The sequence below is a fragment of the Ostrinia furnacalis genome, unplaced genomic scaffold (genome assembly GCF_004193835.3).
Source record: "Ostrinia furnacalis isolate ACB-3 unplaced genomic scaffold, ASM419383v2 OfSCF6229, whole genome shotgun sequence".
In the NCBI taxonomy this organism is placed as follows: domain Eukaryota; kingdom Metazoa; phylum Arthropoda; class Insecta; order Lepidoptera; family Crambidae; genus Ostrinia; species Ostrinia furnacalis.
In genome coordinates this window covers 29,437-50,314 of record NW_021136468.1, presented here as the reverse complement: position 1 = coordinate 50,314, position 20,878 = coordinate 29,437, and the positions used below count along the sequence as shown (strand labels likewise).

Below are 20,878 nucleotides of genomic sequence, written 5' to 3'. Positions count from 1 at the left end.
AACCCTTATTTTTTTTGGAATCTCCCGTAAACTGTTGATAACAGGATCTGATGTTATTAGTAACATAGATAGCATATCAATATTCGTAGAAATGCGGGAACATCTTCGAGAATGATGCTGTCGAAAACGGCGGCAATCCTTGTTACGGGCCTCTTGCGCTTCTGATAGCTGGCCAATCGGCAAAATAAAATGTTCAATGATTTCTTTACTGTGTACCAAGATCTTGTGTACTGTAGGAGGCATAAAATACCACGAATAATGCTGTAAATACAATGATCGAGTTTCACGAGCAAGTTTTTCAAATTTTTCCAAATTAATTTCATATCCCGATGATAGTGCCCTGAGCAAGAAGCTAAAGTTTTTTATTAAGTTCTCATTCAATCCAGTAATTTTTGCACTCAACTAAGGATTTTGAAAAAATCTTCGTGCAGTGTTGCCATCATTTGTTGATCCGTAACCCGCTTTGGGTTTATCTATAATGAGACCCAACTTATTTTTAAATAATTTTTTTATTTCATTGATCTTTGCTCCACAGAAGCTTTGTGATCTGCTCCTCGTGCTTGCCATGTTTTGATGTCTAGGCGATAACTAATATGCAACAAACATTCAAAGCATCTCAGTAAAGCGTGTAAAGTAGACAATCCAAATCCGACTTTATCTGGATCAACAATTTTATATTCTTTATTCTCATCATTTAATTGTTTTGATGTTAATCCACAGAGATAACATCTGAGTGATGAGGATGTTTCAGTGATAGCGTTGCATACCTTTCCATCAATCATGGTTAAATGCATCTCATGTTTTACAGAAATTTCTTTTTCATTTACTTTGTCGGAATCAAGTGCTTAATTTCTTCTAAGATTTTATTGGTTTCAAGAACTGTTAACTCAGTATTTTCTTTGGCGAAAATGAATTTTATCGGACGACAATACATCGTCGATGAAGGACGTGGATTCTGCCAAATAATGTTATCAATTTCATGTAATCGAAGAGGCACAAACGAAAACGCGAACAAAAATTCGTCAGTATCATTAGGATTTGTGAATTTTTGTTTGTACGTGCTGTATCCTGAGCTCCCATCACAACCCCATTTGCTTACCAACGTTAATGCTGAGCTGGATAAAATTTCAAAAACGTCTCTTTGAGCGATAATAGGACGTTCTGCGGTTAAGTTTAAAACTGCTTGAAGTGTTATTTCTACTCGTGTTTCGCTGGTAGAAATACACTCTTTAGGGGGGTAGCAAGAAGTTTTTGCTTTTTTTACATTGTAATAGGACGGATACACATCGTGACCCGCTTTTAACACAAAATATAACAGAAGGTAAACTCATGTATGTACCTCGCTTTGTATACCTCTCTCGCTCGCACGCTCGGCCGTCGCGCTAGGGTTGTCTTGTCATGTGTTGCGTTTATTTCGTTATGATAGAAAAATGTTACTCTTAATACTATGCAAGAAAGACAATAACAGATATCCACGTATACCTACTTATTTATATTTAGTACGTTATTATTTGCAAACAAATACACGAGAAGGAAGTAGTATTTAGTTGAGTGGTTGACACTATTATCCAACTAATATTATAAATGCGAAAGTTTGGATGTCTGGATGTTTATTGCTCTTTCACGCAAAAACTACTGAACGGATTTTGATGTAACTTTACAGTATTATTGTTTATAACCCTGAATAACATATAGGCTATAATTTATGACGATCTGTGACTAACTGTTAGCTAGTTATCCAATAATTCCTAAAACCTCTCTAAAACAATTCGATATTACTAATAATTGAGTTGGCTTTCAATTTCAATTGAAATTCAAATAAATAACTTACTTACCTCCCCGAATCAACTGGTAATTTAAAAAATGAAAATTCGGTATTTAACCCTCGCTGTACGAGGTGGGGTGTGACACACCCCAGTCCTTTAAAAATAGCCACAATTTTAAAAATTTGCAAGTGCTGAATTTGAAATTCTCAGTAGCTGGAATTATGACACTGCTGCTTCGATCAGCGTTGCAAAATCAGTCCAGCGGTGACTACCAACTGAGTTACATGCCTTTAAAGTGCGTGTGGGTGTCACACACCCCACCTGGTACGGGACGTTGTTAAAAAGTTTAAAAAAAAATCTAACAGTTTTGGTGTAATTTATATATTTTTAGCTTTGTCAATTGAATAAAATTCAATACAAATATTATTTTTCGTGATTTTTACGGTATCTGAAATTTTCAAGCACTTTTAGTCAAATGAGATGACTTTTAGTGCGAATCTGGAAGTTTAGTACTGAGATCCGAAGATGTATGTGAACATACACTTATGGGCTACAATTTACACTTGATGATACAATTTATGGGCTACTGAAATGAAATAACATATTTTATAAATAAATAAAATTGTTACGCTCCTATTTTATGCATTGAGCATACTCATTTTCTTTCATCAGAATTGTGGTAAATTGAAAGTCGATGATCAAAACAAATTTATACCCTTCCAGTTTTTAATTTTCTTTTAAATTATAAGTAAATACTTGTACTTTGTTAAATAAAAACGGTTGTCATAATTAAAGGCACTAATTAAAAATTATACATGGGAAACTGATTCCTAAATTACAAGAACAACGGAAATTGTGTCTTTTTGTTTTTTTATGATAAAAATGTTATAATGCATATGTTCAGCTCAGAACATTTCTTAAACCTAATTAGCATACGTAAATAATAAATATTAAATATTAAATTCCACCTAAAAAAATGTTGAATGTGTTGACGCGAGACTACACGCAGCGCCAGCGCCCTCTCGCGTCGCACACCGCGTTTCGGCCGCAGTCGTCTCGAGCGACGGTTCTAAATTTATATTTTTCTCTTCCGATTCACGGCGCCGCGCCGACCGCACGTGTCCCTACGTTAATCTTGTAATAGTATCAAAGTTATCAGAGTAAATAACTTTAAATTCATAAAATCTTTTATTGCACACTCGTGTAACTACATCGTGTCGCTGTCAAGACCCCTGCCTGAACATTTCTTCGAGCCGGATGAGGAGTGGAATTTACCGCGTGCCTCGTTGTAACCTCCAACTGACCTGTCGCCACAACGTGCAACCACGTCGGGCGGGTTTTGTGCAGCGGCCGGAAGATTACATCGAGACCATAATAATTACAACGAATACTTCAAGCATTAGAAAACACAGAAATCATAAAATAAACCAAGAAGGTCGACATATATACTTCGGACGGCGCCATACTTACCACGCAGTGAGAGTGAGAACCTCTTGTGAGTTCGTTCCATTTTCCATACTATTTCCCCTAATATTTTACCAGTTTTATCCAATATTCTTTCTAATTTTATTGCTAAATCCAATTCATTTGTATTTCCACACAAATTAATCCTTATTTTAGCCACCAAGTGCTTCTACATTGTGGATACCTGTGATACTTTTCACTATTTCATGGCAATAATCACAATAGTTTTCATTCCCCCACAAGTTAATTAATATTTTTTCAGCTACCTAGTGCTCATAGATTGTGGACACCTGCACCAGTATTTGTGATATTTTGAATCTCACATTCAATTTCATTCCAGATCGTTTCGTGCGCATTGGATTGCGCTTTGTATTGCGAACAGCGCGTTCCCGCGTGGCCAAGGTCACGCGCGCCTGCGCCTGCCGTGCCTCGCTCGCTTGCCGCGCCACGCCGCGCTTGCCCCACGCCACGCTTACCTTCACGCGCACCTATTCACACCCTCATTTGCACCGTGATTTTCTGCTTGCAGTTAAAATTTAAGTATTCCTTGCTATTCACAAACTTTCATTGATTGTAAATTGTTTTTTTTGCATTTTAACTTTAGTGGATTTCAGTTTCAATTACAATGGATCTCAAAACATTGAGAAAAACACGAGGTACATATAAGGCAAAGCTAACTTTGTTTAAACAATTTTTAGATTTAATTCAATCTTGTGAAATTCTTAATAGTTTACAAATTAGAGAATTATCGAACCGCCTCCAAATAATAAAATCGATGTATAATGAGTTTGATACCAACCAAACTCACATAGAAACTTTATGCGAAATTCCAGATGACGAATTGAAGGAAAGAGAAACCTTCGAGACGAGCTTCCACGCAGCAGTCGCCTCAGCGGAGGAGTCGCTGGCCAGAAACACCAAGCAGTCCGGCGGGCTCTCCTCGGCGGGCGATGATGGGTCACAGGTGACAGGTTCTGGTACTGCAATAGCGGCCGGGCCTCCTTCACTTAAACTTCCTACTATTAATTTACCCACCTTTTCTGGTCGTTATCATGATTGGTTAGGGTTTAGAGATTCGTATATTTCGCTCATTCATAATAACAATTCGATACCTAAAATTCATAAATTTCACTATTTGCGTGCCTCTTTAAAAGACAGTGCCTCATTGATTATACAATCAATAGATTTTTCTGCTGAAAATTACGAAATAGCTTGGGGTTTAATATGTGACAGGTACAATAACAAAAGATTACTTGTCAACAATCATATAAAGGCATTATTTGACTTAGAAATGATAATTCGAGAATCATCCAGATCGTTGCGTAACATGATAGATACCGTTAACAAAAATCTTAGATCGTTAAAGACGCTCGACTTGCCCACAGAGCACTGGGATGTGTTGATTATACACATGGTTTCTAGTAAACTTGATCCAATCACTTCTCGCGAGTGGGAAGAGGAGAGAAATAAAATTAAAGATATGCCATCATTACAACAATTCATTACTTTCGTTAAAAATCGCGCAGATTTACTGGAAACCATGGAAATATCACAGCACAAACCACGTCGACACAGTGACGTCACACACACCCGTCCTAAGACATTCATAGCATCATCTACCTCAAACATGACTCAATCTTCGTGTCCTATGTGCAAGGGTAGTCATTCTATTTATCAATGTTTTCGTTTTAAGTCGCTTCCAATAGAAACTCGAATTACAAAGGTTAAAGAATTTAAATTGTGCATTAATTGTTTGCGCAAGGGACATGAAATTGAAAAATGTACACTGGGTCCGTGCAAAATTTGCTATAAAAAACACAACAGTCTATTGCACCTTGAAGGACGGAACAATTCGAAGAGCCTACCAGAAGTAAAGTCAAGTTCTTCTCCTGGGTGCGTAGTACTATCCACATCCAAGGGTAACTCACAGCCTGAGGCTCAGTCTCAAGTAATTAATGATAGCGAGATCACGTTATCATCATGCACCCAACATAGTCAAGTTTTACTTTCGACAGTTCTAATTGGTGTTAAAGATATTGAAGGCAAAACTCACAAGGTGCGAGCATTGTTAGATAACGGTAGTACCTGCAATATCATCACAGAACAATTACAGTGCAAACTCAAACTTCCGAGTCAACAGACTCAGGTCTCCGTACAGGGACTATACAATCAACATTCACAAATTACAAAAAGATGTGATGTTGACATTCATTCATTAATGGACAAGGAATATAAACGAAAAATAAATTGTTTTATTGTACCTTGTGTCACTCAAATACTACCATCACATAAAGTCAACACAAACTCATTCAACATTCCACAGCACATCCACCTTGCAGACCCCACGTTCCATACGCCATCCGAGGTGCAGATGTTGCTAGGAGCCGACCTCTTTTGGGAGGTGCTCCGAAATAACCACATTTCCTTAGGAAAAAACAGGCCAACTCTAAATGAAACAAGGTTAGGTTGGTTGGTTTCAGGTGTCAGTCCGACCCAGGTACGCAATTCAAAAAATAGTAATTTATTTACTAACATTCAGTCATCATCACAATATACTATGCATTCTTATCATTTATCTCATTCAGATTCTGAGTTGCAGAAAAAACTCGACCATTATTTTCAATGCGAATCATTCGCTGATCCACCTCGTCTCACTAAAGACGAAATACAATGTGAAACCATTTTCACAGAAACTACAACTCGTCAACCAGACGGTCAATTTGTAGTTACCATTCCATTAAAGTTGTCACCTAGCCACTTAGGAGACTCATACGAACAGGCACGTGTTAGATTTCTCGCTTTAGAGCGAAAGTTCAATCGAGAGCCATCTTTTAAAGATAAATATATTATTGTGAATTTATGTCAGATTATATTCATTTGGGCCATATGACAGAAAACAAAACATTATCAAGCGATAACAACGCTTACTTTCTGCCGCATCACGGCGTACTAAAAGAAACAAGTTTAACAACCAAACTCAGAACCGTTTTCGATGCATCAGCAACTACCACGTCAGGTTATTCTTTGAACGACATTCAGTTCATCGGCCCCACAGTGCAGGATGATTTAATAAATATTTTGATTCGTTTCAGGCAACACAAATATATAGTAACTGCTGACATAGAGAAAATGTACCGTATGATTCTTGTCAGCCCTCAACAAAGATCATTGCAACAAATATTATGGAGGTCGGATCCCACAGAACAAATAAAGGTTTATAAACTAAACACGGTTACATTTGGGTGTGCCTCATCTCCTTTTCTTGCCACTAGGTGTCTCAAACAATTAGGCCAAGATTGCTTAAATAACATAAACACAAAACCCACACAACATAATCAGATTAACACATTAACTGCCACATCCATTTTACACGACTTTTACATGGATGATCTAGTGACTGGCAATGATAATTCAGCGTTATTGGTTGACATTTGTAAAGAGATAAATAATAATTTAAAGGGTGCCAATTTTTATCTTCGAAAGTGGAAATCAAATAACAAAGATATTTTGAATGAAATTCACGAGCTTGATAAAACCAATGATGATCCTTTACTTATGTTAAATAATGATAAACTTTCTAAAACTTTAGGTATTTTGTGGGACAATCAAAATGACACTTTATTATTTTCATCATTGCCGATCACTGACACCAACACACCACACCAAACGAAACGGTCTGTTCTGTCTCAAATTGCGCAAATATTCTACCCTTTAGGTTTAATTAACCCTTGCTTACTACAAGCCAAAATAATTTTACAAAAACTATGGGCAAACAACCTAGCTTGGGACGACACGATTTCACCTGACTTGCAAAGGCAATGGGATGAATTCCTTAAACATCTATCTTCTCTTGACAATATACAAATACCACGTCATGTTATATGCGATTCTCCAATACAGATTCAACTTCATGTATTCAGTGACGCATCTATGCATGCGTATTCAGCATGTGTTTATATTAGAAGTGTCTCCGCTGATGGTTCTGTTAGTGTACATCTTTTAATTGCAAAATCCAGAGTAGCTCCCTTCAAGAAAAACTTAACAACTCCCAGATTAGAGCTAGAAGGGGCTTTACTTGCTACAAGATTAGCAAAAAAGGTAAAATCCTCACTCAGAATTCAAATAGATGTCGTAAATTATTGGTCGGATTCGACTATTGTTTTGGGTTGGATTAAAATGCCTAAGTCTAAATTAAAACAATATGTGTATAACAGAGTGACTGAAATCACAGATAATACACAATCCACAAGTTGGTATCACGTTCCCACTTCAATGAACCCTGCTGATATTGGTTCTCGGGGTTCGAATCCACAACAACTTAGTAACAAAAACAACACAATTTGGTTTTCAGGTCCAGATTTTCTCCACCAGACTGAAATACTCATGCCACCACAACCACTCAACAACAATGACATTATATTACCGGAAATAAAATCACATTGTCATTTTTTAAACGATCCAATTGATAATAACATTGATAATTTTATTAAACGCTTTTCCAATTTTTCTAAATTATTGCGAATTTTTGCTTATGTTTTGAGATTTATACATAATTGTCGCCATTCGCTTAAGAAAACTAAAGGTTATCTGCAAATAAATGAATTTAACTGCGCCGAAAGGCTTTTGTGTGCTCTTGTACAAAGAGATATGTTTCCTAAACAGTATAGATTGTTACAGAATAATGACAAGTTGCCGCTTAAAGATAAATTACTCAATTTAAACCCAATTATGGATCAAACAAATGTAATGAGAGTGGGTGGAAGATTATCAAATTCAAATAATACATACGACACTAAACATCCAATCATACTACATGCCAATCATCATGTCACACAATTGATAGTTCAACACTACCATAAAATATTGTTACACGCTGGTCCACAACTCATGCTATCCACATTAAGACAAAGGTATTGGATTATCGGTGGACGTAACCTAACTAGGAAAATTGCACGCAATTGCATAACATGTTGTCGATTTTCTAATAAAAGCATTCAGCCTATAATGGGTAATCTGCCAAAAGAAAGATTGCATACTGATTTTCCATTTCAGAACACTGCTGTCGATTATGCTGGTCCAATCATGATAGCGGACAGAAAGGGCCGCGGTTGTAGGTTGCAAAAGGCCTACATATGTGTATTTGTTTGCCTCGCTGTACGAGCAGTTCACATAGAACTTGTCACCGAGCTAAGTACAAACGGTTTCCTTGCCTGTCTCAATCGATTCATCGCTCGTCGGGGTAGGCCGTGTAAGATTTTTTCCGATAATGGAAAGAACTTTGTGGGCGCTTGTAATGAATTATCAAGGTTTTTGAAAATGAAATCCAATGACATTTCGATTTATGCAGCAGAAAATCAAATAGAATTTAAATTTTCTCCCGCTTATAGCCCCCATTTTAATGGTTTAGTAGAGGGTTGTGTAAAGGCAATTAAATTTCATTTAAAACGAGTCATAGGTCTTACTAATTTGACATATGAAGAAATGACAACATTACTGGTGCAGGTGGAGGCAATTTTGAACTCTAGGCCGCTCACTCCTCTTTCTTCAGATCCTTCTGATCTAGTTGCCCTCACTCCTTCACATTTCCTTTTGGGACGAACCATAGGGATGACCACCTCACTCGTGAGTAACGAGCAGGAGGCCAATAACATCTCTACTCTCACAAGATTTAAGAGAGTAGAATATTTGAAATCCCAATTTTGGCGGAGATTTAACACTGAGTACATTTCAGAGCTCCAGTTGAGAAACAAGTGGCGCGGGCACGCAGATGGTCTGCGTCTGCACCAGATGGTGGTGGTCAAGGATGACCGCTTACCACCCAATCGATGGCTGTTGGGGCGCATCTCTCATCTCTACCCTGGGACCGACGGCGTCACCCGCGTTGCTGACGTCACCACCACATCGGGGGTCGTTCGACGAGCGTACAACCGACTGATCCCTCTACCACTGTTGGACCAAGATGCTCCAAGGCCGGCAGCATGTTGACGCGAGACTACACGCAGCGCCAGCGCCCTCTCGCGTCGCACACCGCGTTTCGGCCGCAGTCGTCTCGAGCGACGGTTCTAAATTTATATTTTTCTCTTCCGATTCACGGCGCCGCGCCGACCGCACGCGTCCCTACGTTAATCTTGTAATAGTATCAAAGTTATCAGAGTAAATAACTTTAAATTCATAAAATCTTTTATTGCACACTCGTGTAACTACATCGTGTCGCTGTCAAGACCCCTGCCTGAACAGAATGAAAATTTTATCACTTTGTATATTGGGGTGTGTCATTGCAAGAAAGGATTTTTTCCTGGCGGCTCGGTGAAAAAAATCTGAACTTTCAAGTTACAGATAAAGCACCGAGGCAAAACTGTAGCAGATACCCGACAACTCGATTGTGTCCAAAAAAAAATTTGCTAAAAGAATCTACCGTTAATAAATTCCTAACAGAAAACTACACAATACGATTGTGTCCAAAAAAAAAATTTTGCTATAAAAGAATNTCGGGGAGTTGTCGGTTTTTTGGGCACACTTCAAAGGAATCGTGGCGTAGCGTGGCCTGTGGTGTTTACACAATCGGCCATTGTTTAGTTCGTCACCGGCCGCTGACCGGGATAGTACACTTTTGTGTTGCGTGCTATTGGCGTGGCGTGCGATCGTCCAAAATGTCAACAGCGTGGAGCAATGAAGAAACTTTCAAGTTTATTGATTTATATCAATCTGAGCCCGCAATTTGGGACTCAAATAATGCACTGCACAAGGAGAAAAACAAGGTATGTTTATACTAATTTTATTTTGATAGAAATTATGCTATCTATACTTCTATACTAATATTAGGAAGGACTTAAATTATTGTTTGTTGGAATTGAATAGGCTCCGAAACTAATGTACCAATTTGAAAAATTCTTTTAGCATTAGAATCCTACATTATCCCTGATGAAAATAGGCGATAAAAGAGCCTCATCTGAAAATAATAAATGTAGTATTGTGGTGTTTTCAGGTGAATGATGCATGGAATCGCATTGCAGACTCCCTGCAAATTCCTGTTTCGGAACTTAAAAAAAAGAAAGAGACATTGATGTCCGCATTTCGGATGCATTTCAAGAAAAAACAAGATTCGATCCGATCTGGTATGGGAGAAGATGAAATTTACAAGCCAATTTGGATTTTTTATGATGCCATGGAGGCATTTTTAAAAGGCAAATACACTGCTATAAGTGTAATTTCAACAGATGAGCAAAGGGTAAGTAAAACAATTAATTAGTTTCAAATTTTTTTATTAATAAGTAACTAAGTATTTACTCATTTTGATTTCCACAAATTATAAACTAATTAAATTATGCATCATAGGCCCTACCATTGCATAGTCTTCTTTGATGGATGTAATTCATAAAATTTGATCTTATTTGCGTAGCATTAATAGGAGCCCGACGAGGTACAGATTGTAATGGTAATAGATTTTCTTCATGGTTTACTCTCATACCTACATGGATTAATTCACCATTCCTATCATAGCTGTCAGTACTGCCTGGTGGAGTATAAATATTGCGAGATGATTTGCTCTTTCTTAAAAAAATGTGTAGTAATAAACAGCTGTGGGTTATAATAGAAGTTTTAACGACATCTAATGGAATAGGCCTTTTAAATACTCTAAAAACTGACGATAATATCCCGAAAGTATTCTCTACGACCGCACGAGAACGTGATAGTTGTTGATTGAACATTCTTTCTGGGGTACCCAACTGATGATGTCCAGGAAAGGGCTTCATAATATGAGTACTAAGAGCAAAAGCGCCATCACCCAGAAAAACATAAGGCATATTAGTATTACTTCCAGGAAGTGGGCAACTAGGTGGTAAATTAAGGGTCCCATCACATATTTTTTTCCACAAATTGCTTTGATTTAAAACACCTCCATCACTAATTCTCCCTTGGCTTCCTATGTCAGCAAACAAAAAACAGTAATCACTATCTACTAGGGCTAATAAAACGATGCTGAAACTTCCTTTGTAATTAAAGTATTCAGATGACGGTATGAGCTGGTGCTAATATGGTAATATCCTTCCCATCTATCGCGCCAAGACAATGTGGAAAGCTGAATCCTTCCGTTTTGGTCAGCCATTCTTCAGGACTTGTGGGAATCTGAAAAAATAAATATATTTTTTTCAGGCAGTCATTGGAGAACAGACAGAAGAAGAAACGGAAAATCCAAGTGATGCTAGAAATAACACAGAACCAAAGGACATGAATATAAAGATACCTGTACAGAGGAGACGTTCAGTTAAGCCACCTGAGTTAGAAAAAGCAGATAAGAAAATGTCAAAGGCTTTTAATACGTTAAACCAGGCTATTCTCAATAAAGACCAACAAAATAAAAAAGAGGACGACTGCGACTTGTATGGGAGGCTTCTTGCTAGCAAACTCAGAAAATATTCAGACAATGAGAGACAAGAAATAATGTACGAAATTGATGGATTACTATTAAAACGCCGTCGCAATTGTAGTCCTCAGTACGTGTCTTCACCTTCTCAAATCATTATAAGTAAACGTCCGTCTTCTTCAGCCACCAGCTATTCTTGTCCATCACCGTCGTCATCTTGGATCAATCGCCCCTCATCGTCTTCAAATCATTATATTACTTCTCCTATACAAAGCCCATCACCTATTCCACCTGCGCAAACTCCATCCCCTTTTCCACTTACTGAACTCCCTAATGCCTCATACACACAAGAAGTAGTTTATCAATCCCCCAACATAATCCATACACCTGTCCCTACGATCCATATACCTGAGGGATCCATGCAAACAATTTGTAACGAATTGTATTCTCAGACACAGAGTCAGTCTCAAAACATTTTGGCTGATGCTTATGCAAAAGCTTTGAATGACGATTGTTAAAATAACCAATTAAAAAAATGTAATAGGGCAATAATTATTGATTAAAAAATTTAAAGTATATACAAATGTTTTACTAACTCACCTTAATCATGTCCTTTAGCACTTGGTTCAGAGCCAAACATACTTCAGGAATAATTCTAGATATGAGTGTACTTGATATTTTAAAATGGTAGTGCAGGCTCCTATAACTGTCTCCAGTCGCAAGAAATCGCAATGTCAATGCCAATCTTATTTTTGGAGGTATTGCTTCTCGCCAATATGTATCCTTTTTTGCAATAATTGGCGATATTTTTTGCAATATATACTCGAAATCACTAGATGACATACGAACAAAGTTATCGAATTCCCCTGATGGTTCTGCAACAAGGTCGCTTAACAGATTGTCCATGAATTGCCTGAAAATGGTAAAAAAAAAATCTTAGTCATGTTCTTTACGTTAACATTCTAAATATTAATATCATAACCTAAGTACCACATTAAAAAATCTACGTACCTTGTCCTGTTTCGATGAATGGTCAGCATCCACCATCGCCTTTTTCGCCATTTCTTTTTAATAACTTTGTGACGGTACACACTTCTGTAATACTTGTAAACAGTATACAAATAAATAGCTGCAGCCGTAATTACTTCGACGTCCATCGCAAGTGGTTTGCCAGGCAGCAATGAGCCATGCGCCATTGTGTGAACACCAAGTGATCGTGGCCTACCATTGTGCATTGCAAAGCGTGGCCCATCACAGGCCATTGTGTACTGGGGGCTTAAAATAATCTCTTCTTACGATTCACGGCGCTGCGCCGACCGCACGCGTCCCTACATTCATTTTGTAATAATATCAAAGTTAACCAAAGTAAACAGCTATATTTCATAAAATCTTTTATTGCACACTTGTGTACTCGTGTCGCTGTCAAGACCCCTGCCTGAACAATATTGACATTCATTCCTAAACAATTTTTAATTTGGCCTAAATCATTAATTTTGCTTCTCTCACATTTCAAATTATCACAAGTATGTTCACAGTTATAGAATTACCTAATTCAAAATGTAGGAATAGCAGTCATTCAACAGTGATGCGTGGCTATTGGTAGACAAACCAGTGAATAAGACAATTGTTAAGTGCAAGTGGGTTTTAAAGAAAAAGTTAAATAGTGAAAGTGAATTGAGATATAGACCTAGGCTCGTGGCAAAAGTATTCAAGTCAGAAACCAGGTATAGACTTTAAGGAAACCTTTTCCACCAAACCAGTGCTCAGGTACTCCACTTTGAAGCTACCATTTGCTTTCTTAACCTAAATATTTGATGACCCTTTGTCTACCCCCCCAGCCAATTGTGTACCAAGGTGTGTACACATCGATCAATTTGCCATATTAAAAAAAATAATTATCCTCTCAATAAAAAGTAAAAAGTTAATCAATGTATAATATGTTCTTGAATCTCAGATAAATGTATAGTTGGTTGATGTTTTTAGAGTCTTAAACTGGTACATGGAAAAAAAGTTATGACGTCTCAAACTTTTCCTGGCTTATTAATGCCACCCCTACCCTACGACCATTTCTTTAGATACATCAATTCAGTCAAGTTTTCTACGAATTTTGAATTTGAATTAATTGCTTTATGTCTATATTACCCGTTCGCTATGGCCATTGATTAATCACTTTCACATCAAGTGGTGCGTCTAGAAAAATAATAATTTGTTGCAATATTTTTTATGATTATGATTTAACTCTTATATAATTGCATGTAAAATGATAATCTTGTTGGTAAATCTTTATAAATAATATTACTTAGGTATTGTGGTTATTCTTTCCATCCCTTTAAAATTTAAACTTTTTTTTTCAGGAAAATCAGAGAGTATGGTTAGAGGCGCATAGTCAACGAAGGTTTTCAGAATAATGGAAAATTTGGAATTCCTGGGAAACACAGAGGCAAGGCCGACCAAAGAAAGAAATGGATGATTTTAATATTTGTGCTCTGCGCCAAAAAATAGTACAAGTTTTACAAAACAATAAAACTTGTATTATTGAGCAGAGACGATGCACAGCATCTGGTGAGAGATGCGTCTACTTCCGGTGTAGTTTTTTACCATTTTATACCTTAAATGACGTCATTTCCGCAATAATTTAATAGGAATTGATTTGACTTACTTCCGTTTGCCGCCATTTTAGTCACCTGGGGGCGATCTTGCTCGGAGTTCTTCATAGAGAGCTCACCAGGAGGCCTTCTTGGGATGCTGTGCATCGTCTCNGTGGCCCATCACAGGCCATTGTGTACTGGGGGCTTAATAATAACGTGTTTGCCATCTATATCACCGCAGCAATGGACAAACTGGCACGTTTCTTTAAAAACTGTGTTAAATGCTAAAAAAAACTACGGGACAAGTAACGGATTCTAAATCAAAATGGAAATACGAACATTTGATGGAGTTTTGAATTCCATACACAAAAAATAGATATCGACTCTTCACGTACCACACGTAAAAATTATGTGGGACTTAATATTAGAAAGTGCACTCTTAAAGTTCCTCCGGGCCACTCACCCGGAGGTTTTCTCCGGGTTTAAAGCCAACATACGGGCAAAGTCCCTCGCAAGCTGGAGCGTATGAGGAGCCTGCTCCTGCTTCCCCGTCATGTCCCGAGGACGCCCAGTGCGATCCTAACTCGGCCCCGCTACCAATCCCGCTCACGAACGAGCACTCTATTGTCATAGAGCACCAATCCCATGCCCCCAGTAGGGACATGGAGTGCGATTTTCCCGTCTCGGACGCCGACGAGGATGGTTTCACCACCGTCAGTCGTTCGAAGAGGACCCGCAAATCCGCGGCCTCTCCCCCTCCTTCCCCCCCTGCGAAGGCGCTGAAGGCCAACTCGGGCCTCTCTCAGCCCTCCGGCTCGCAGTCGAGCACTGGGCGGACTGCCAGAGTCCCCCACAGTCTTTGTCCAGGTCAAGGCGTCCTGGAACAAGATTTCCGGCGCGCTCAAGGAGCGCCACATAAACTTCTCGCACGCTAAGTCGTGCAATTTAGGCATTAAGGTGTCTTTGTCCACCTCGGACGAGCACCGAGCCCTAACACGCTTCCTCGATGAAAACCGTATCGGTTACCATACTTTCCCCCGCGATGAGGAAAGGGAGCTGCGGGTTGTTATACGTGGCATTCCCAAGGAGCTAGACTCCGCCTCCATCTTGGCCGACCTTAAGGCCCAAAATTTCCCCGTCAAACAGGTTCTTCGTCTGTACAGGACTCGTACACGTGAACCATTTGACCTTGTCCAAGTAGTCTTGGACTATTCCAACGAAGCGAAATCGATTTTCAATTTGAAATCGGTTTGCTTCATCTCCGGGCTCAAAGTTGAGCCACCCCGAAAGCGCGGCGCTCCCAGCCAATGCCACCGCTGCCAACATTACGGGCACGCTGCCCGTAATTGTCACGCCCGTCCTAGGTGCGTCAAGTGCCTAGGCGATCACGGCACAGCCGACTGTGTCCGTGACAAGGCCACAGCCACCGAACCACCGAGCTGCATACTGTGTGGTATTGAGATAAAAGTTAATAAATAAAATAAATAATAAATAAATATTCTTAGACATTTTACACTGCGCTTCTAGTCCCAAACTAAGCAAAGCTTGTACATAATACTAAGTATTAAACATACATACTTAAATACTTTTTTTTGTAAATACCTACTTACTATACATAGAAAACACCCAGTCCAATACAAATAAATATGTTTATGCACACAAATGTTTGTACTGTGCGGGAATCGAACCCGCTACCTCCGTAATAGTAGTCCGTTTCGAACCACTACACCAAACGGCCGATAATACAAACCTAGAATTTAAAGTCTCGCATAATGTATTAATAATGCACGTTGAACTTTCTTCTCTCACTCTCTCTCATTTTAAATGAATTTATGATTACACTAATAATTGTTATTTAATTTGAAATCTACCTAATCAATTTAATTTCAAAAACCACTTACAATAGTGTTAAAAATCTAGGTTTATTATAGATTCAGTAAAATAATAATATTTTATGTAATATCGAATAAATGTAATTTTAAATATAATTCCATATTTTACTAAATCAATATCAACTAAACACACTCTAGTCAAGTGTAAGTGGTGTAGTAGAAACTAATCGAGTATAGTTTGGATATGACTTTTTTTACTGAGCTCTTCCGAACTATACACGATCAGTACGCAAAATTCGTGTATAGTTTGGAGTCACAGATTTACAAACGGGCACTACAAAATATACACGAGCAGTTTCCTATGGGTGCGTTCTGGCCATGTATAGAACGGAAAGACGCACTCAAGTTAGTTACCAAAGCAAAGTACCCACCTACCCAGAAAAAAAAAATCCTAAGTCCTACGACTGATAACCTTGGCATAACTATAATTTCAAAAAAAACTTCCTTAAAGAAGGTAGCCTAATAAAATTGCAACGGGGCGTCTTAGCTAGCTCAGTCTGACACCCCGCTGTTTAGTACTAAGTCCCAGTTCGCCTTCTGCGATGAGGGATGTGTACCTATCCAGGATGCCTACAGGGATATTCGACCAAGGAAACGCACAATCAATAACACAATGGCACTTATAATTCAGGTTCCACAATAGTTTACTTATTCTAGTTTCACTGACTCNATCCGCGGCGAAGGCGCTGAAGGCCAACTCGGGCCTCTCTCAGCCCTCCGGTTCGGCTCGCAGTCGAGCACCAGGCGGACTGCCAGAGTCCCCCACAGTCTTTGTCCAGGACAAGGCGTCCTGGAACAAGATTTCCGGCGCGCTCAAGGAGCGCCACATAAACTTCTCGCACGCTAAGTCGTGCAATTTAGGCATTAAGGTGTCTTTGTCCACCTCGGACGAGCACCGAGTCCTAACACGCTTCCTCGATGAAAACCGTATCGGTTACCATACTTTCCCCCGCGATGAGGAAAGGGAGCTGCGGGTTGTTATCCGTGGCATTCCCAAGGAGCTAGACTCCGCCTCCATCTTGGCCGACCTTAAAGCCCAAAATTTCCCCGTCAAACAGGTTCATCGTCTGTACAGGACTCGTACACGTGAACCATTTGACCTTGTCCAAGTAGTCTTGGACTATTCCAACGAAGCGAAATCGATTTTCAATTTGAAATCGGTTTGCTTCATCTCCGGGCTCAAAGTTGAGCCACCCCGAAAGCGCGGCGCTCCCAGCCAATGCCACCGCTGCCAACATTACGGTCACGCTGCCCGTAATTGTCACGCCCGTCCTAGGTGCGTCAAGCGCCTAGGCGATCACGGCACAGTCGACTGTGTCCGTGACAAGGCCACAGCCACCGAACTACCGAGCTGCATACTGTGTGGTAGCCAGGGTCATCCTGCGAATTGTCGCGGTTGTCCCTGGGCCCCACGCACTCAGCCGCATGCCCCCATCCCCTCTGCCCCCAGGCAGATCAATGCTACTCGCAACTTTGCGTAGCAAGTGAGGCTCCTAGCCTCCGCCCCAACAGGCCCAATGCTTGGGCTAAGCCTCTGGTCTACACCCAGGCTGGCAGCCTTACTCCCGCACCCGCCCAAACAGCTGTGGCCCAACCCGCGCTCCAGCATGCTCCTCAACCCCACCCAGCCCTTAAGGCTACGCCAAAGGCACCTACCCATCAGGCGCCTAACCCAAGTTCCCCTGCCCCTAAGGCACCAGCCCACAAAGTCCCGGCCCCTCAGGCCAAGCCCCAGCCTTCACCTTCACCTGCGGCTGTCATTAAATTGGTCAGAGACTTCTTTGGCCAACGCCACTTCCTGAAACATTCGCCTAATTGTGACTGCGCGTTGGAGCGCCAAGATGACGTAATTCCGATCCGATTCCGATGTTTGACGAATTTTTTGGAGACGGCACTTTCAAATGTAGCTGGTGTGGTGATATTGGGAGTGATAACAAAATTACTAATGTTGTTCCACTAATTTATGCCATAGTCTTGGACAAAAAAAAGAGACAACGTCACAATGCTTCGTATAATCAAAGCGCAAATGCCAAAATGAGAGCCTCTTAAAAGTACCATTGTGACTATGAAACTGCAACAATCAAAGGAATTGCCTGCATTATAAAGACAACGAGAGGTAGAGACTCAAACCATAAAAATCAGGAAAAACGTTTTGACTGTGACTAAATAGACTGTACTTCCGATTCATCATCATACACTGATTCCATAGAAAGTTCCGAAGTGAATACGGATGATCATACAAACACTTGTTAGAAAATTGGACATCATTCTTAACTTTATTTGGGTATTCCAAAACAATCTTATTTTGTCATTAGTCTCTTGGAAGAAAATGCTAAGTGTCCATTACTCCATAATGATCACACTCAAAAAAAATTAAACTGAATGATTCCTACCAAAGTTCGGGAATAGATTTCAATACTAAAGATATGTCGGATTTTTAGAAAAACAGTGGTGTTACTTGCTAACTGCTTAAAGCAGTTAATTTATTTCCCAAAAAATTACGCTGTGAAAGAAAAGTTGTTGTGCAAGTATTCAAGTGAGTATGCCACTCATTATACCTTTGTGCATCATATGCTTGCACAATTACTTTAATAACAGTCCCAAAAGAACTGGGATTCTAAGTTTCAGCAGTTTTTAGATCTAAAGCCTCATAAAATTCTCCATCCAGCTCACTTTTTTCTCTTGTGAGTTTTTGTGCAAGTGCTTATGGTCAGGCGGAAGTAAGGGGACTACTCAAAGATAACGGACTACAAGCTCTTAATTAAGTTCTTATTTGAGATGATTTCTTTTACAATGAAGACTTGAAAAAAAAATTCAAAGTTGTGTTGAAAAATGCCTTAAAGAGAAAAGCTATGAAAGGTTTAAAATTGCTCGCATATTTAAATGTTTTTATTATAGGAACTTCATTAACATTTACAATATAGAGAAGAGGCATTGGCGAAAATTACAAAATGCTTAAAAAACAATAAGAATATAGCTAAGTCAAGTGTCACTGTGTAACGTTGCAGGCTTGCAGCTCAGCTGTTTTTTATAAATTGATTTCCTTACTCGATATTCGGATTTTAGATACCACTAACGACATCTATTGGTATGATTAAATTTTGCAATAGATGGCGCTTTTTACTCTGTGGTTTCGTATCCATGAGGAATAGATTCAAATATATTTTAATAAAACATTTCCTAATGTTTTTTTTTCGATAATTCTATTTTTAAATATAATATTTTTCAGTGCTTTGCTTTGGAAATTGTTTTACAGTATGGTTTTTGTTAGTATTTACTTTTTTTTAAGCGGCGAAACGAAACATGACTCGCGACTGTCAGTTGAGCTGTCAAATGACTTTGGATTTTTGGTTGATCGTGCGCAACCGCAATTTTGACTTTTGGGATGAAATCTTGATACAATACCAATCGTGTGATGAAAAGTGCATCTCATCATCATCAAAGTGTATTTTTTTTTAAAATAACACACATGAGAAATTCCCTAATCGTTGTTTTGGATGAGGGTGCTGAAGACTGCAAGTGAAGTACAAATAGCGAATTAGCGAGCAGTCTTCAGGCGAGTGTTTTCATATAAATTATTTATTTTTCTTCATTTCTATTTCTCCTTTTTAAAAGTTCTAATCTCTTCGCATTTCCTCCTTGTCATGAAACCTCTGTATCTGTGTTTGAACGTTTTCCTGTCGAGGAGATGCAAGAGCTTCATCCGGCACTGCGCGCTTGAGGCCGTGGAGGACGCTGCTTGTAGCCTAAAGGTGTGCGAGACCCGTTAGACCCCGGAAGAGAGGAACGTTCAGGGTAACGGCTAATATAGTTCTCAGTCTGTACCTGACATCTTTATATACCATGTTTAATTGCAAATAAATGATTATGATTATTATTATGATTAATAACAGCATGGCTTCCAAGGTACCCTCTTTTCCATCATTCAAGTAGTAGTCTTTCCGACCTAACATCGCGCAGTTATCTTAATCAGTAGTATTTTAATATTTAGGCTGAGTTAAGAAATTTGTTGTGGCAATAATATTCACCAAACCGAACCTAATTAACGACCCTGAATCCCTTGAGGTTGGCACTATCTATTACATTATTACATTAGTTATATCGTAATTGTTATTTGTATACGATCTTACGAAACTAAATAAATTGTGTCAATTGAGAGGAAGCTGCTTTATTCACATTTTTTTAAAATTTCAATTAAAGGAACGGTAATTTTTATAAATTAATAAATAAATAAATAAAATTTCTGCAAGCCGGATAACCTCTTTTCACGTGCAGACAATTCACCATCTTCTCAGTCTGCACCGGTGGCGGTTCAATCCGGTCACCAAGCCGCCAGGAAAAAATCCTTTCTTGCAATATACAAAAGTTTTTTACACTACCGGGCAATAAACGCTGCAAAGGATTTTGAAAAATATACACCAATGGAGCCTATTATAAATCAAAATATAACTAATATATTGGGAGGCAAAAGCCACAGGACAATAAATATTGCTCGTTACTATTAGACGAGAGGGCCTTGAAAAAACGTGTCATTTATAATGAAGTTGCAAATAAAGTGAATGGCTACGTTGATTATGGACATGGTGAGTATATGGGACGACAACATAAAAAGCCGACCTGCCGCTTTAAAAGGAAAAATCACAAGATTAATCAATTTCGTGAATGCGTTAGACCCCGAGCATCAGGATGCATCCGAATCACGAGTAAGATTATAGAATGAGATTCCAGAATGTCGAGTCGGCTATGAGCTGCTACGACGAAATGCAAGAAAACGTCAAGTATGCCACAGGACAATAAATATTG

At 39.0% G+C, this 20,878-nt stretch overlaps 2 protein-coding genes across 2 annotated transcripts; both read left to right on the top strand.

Moving 5' to 3' along the window:
* Nucleotides 1-2,875: 2,875 nt before the first annotated feature.
* LOC114362139 (uncharacterized) lies at nt 2,876-9,450 on the top strand. Its single transcript, XM_028317406.1, has 2 exons — nt 2,876-3,886; nt 4,064-9,450. Exons 1-2 carry the CDS (start codon nt 3,856-3,858, stop codon nt 6,118-6,120), a joined length of 2,088 nt encoding a protein of 695 aa, XP_028173207.1. The 5' UTR covers nt 2,876-3,855; the 3' UTR covers nt 6,121-9,450.
* A 283-nt stretch (nt 9,451-9,733) lies between these two features.
* Nucleotides 9,734-12,198, top strand: LOC114362137 (uncharacterized). The gene is made up of 3 exons (XM_028317405.1): nt 9,734-9,988; nt 10,216-10,458; nt 11,385-12,198. Exons 1-3 carry the CDS (start codon nt 9,881-9,883, stop codon nt 12,111-12,113), a joined length of 1,080 nt encoding a protein of 359 aa, XP_028173206.1. The 5' UTR covers nt 9,734-9,880; the 3' UTR covers nt 12,114-12,198.
* The last annotated feature ends 8,680 nt before the right edge of the window (nt 12,199-20,878 follow it).

Coding starts and splice junctions, on each gene's coding strand:
- LOC114362137 (XM_028317405.1), top strand. CDS start 9,881: ATGTCAACAGCGTGGAGCAATGAAGAAACTTTCAAGTTTATTGATTTA. Junction 9,989..10,215: donor TGCACAAGGAGAAAAACAAG/GTATGTTTATAC, acceptor TGGTGTTTTCAG/GTGAATGATGCATGGAATCG. Junction 10,459..11,384: donor TTTCAACAGATGAGCAAAGG/GTAAGTAAAACA, acceptor TATTTTTTTCAG/GCAGTCATTGGAGAACAGAC.
- LOC114362139 (XM_028317406.1), top strand. CDS start 3,856: ATGGATCTCAAAACATTGAGAAAAACACGAG. Junction 3,887..4,063: donor AACATTGAGAAAAACACGAG/GTACATATAAGG, acceptor GCGAAATTCCAG/ATGACGAATTGAAGGAAAGA.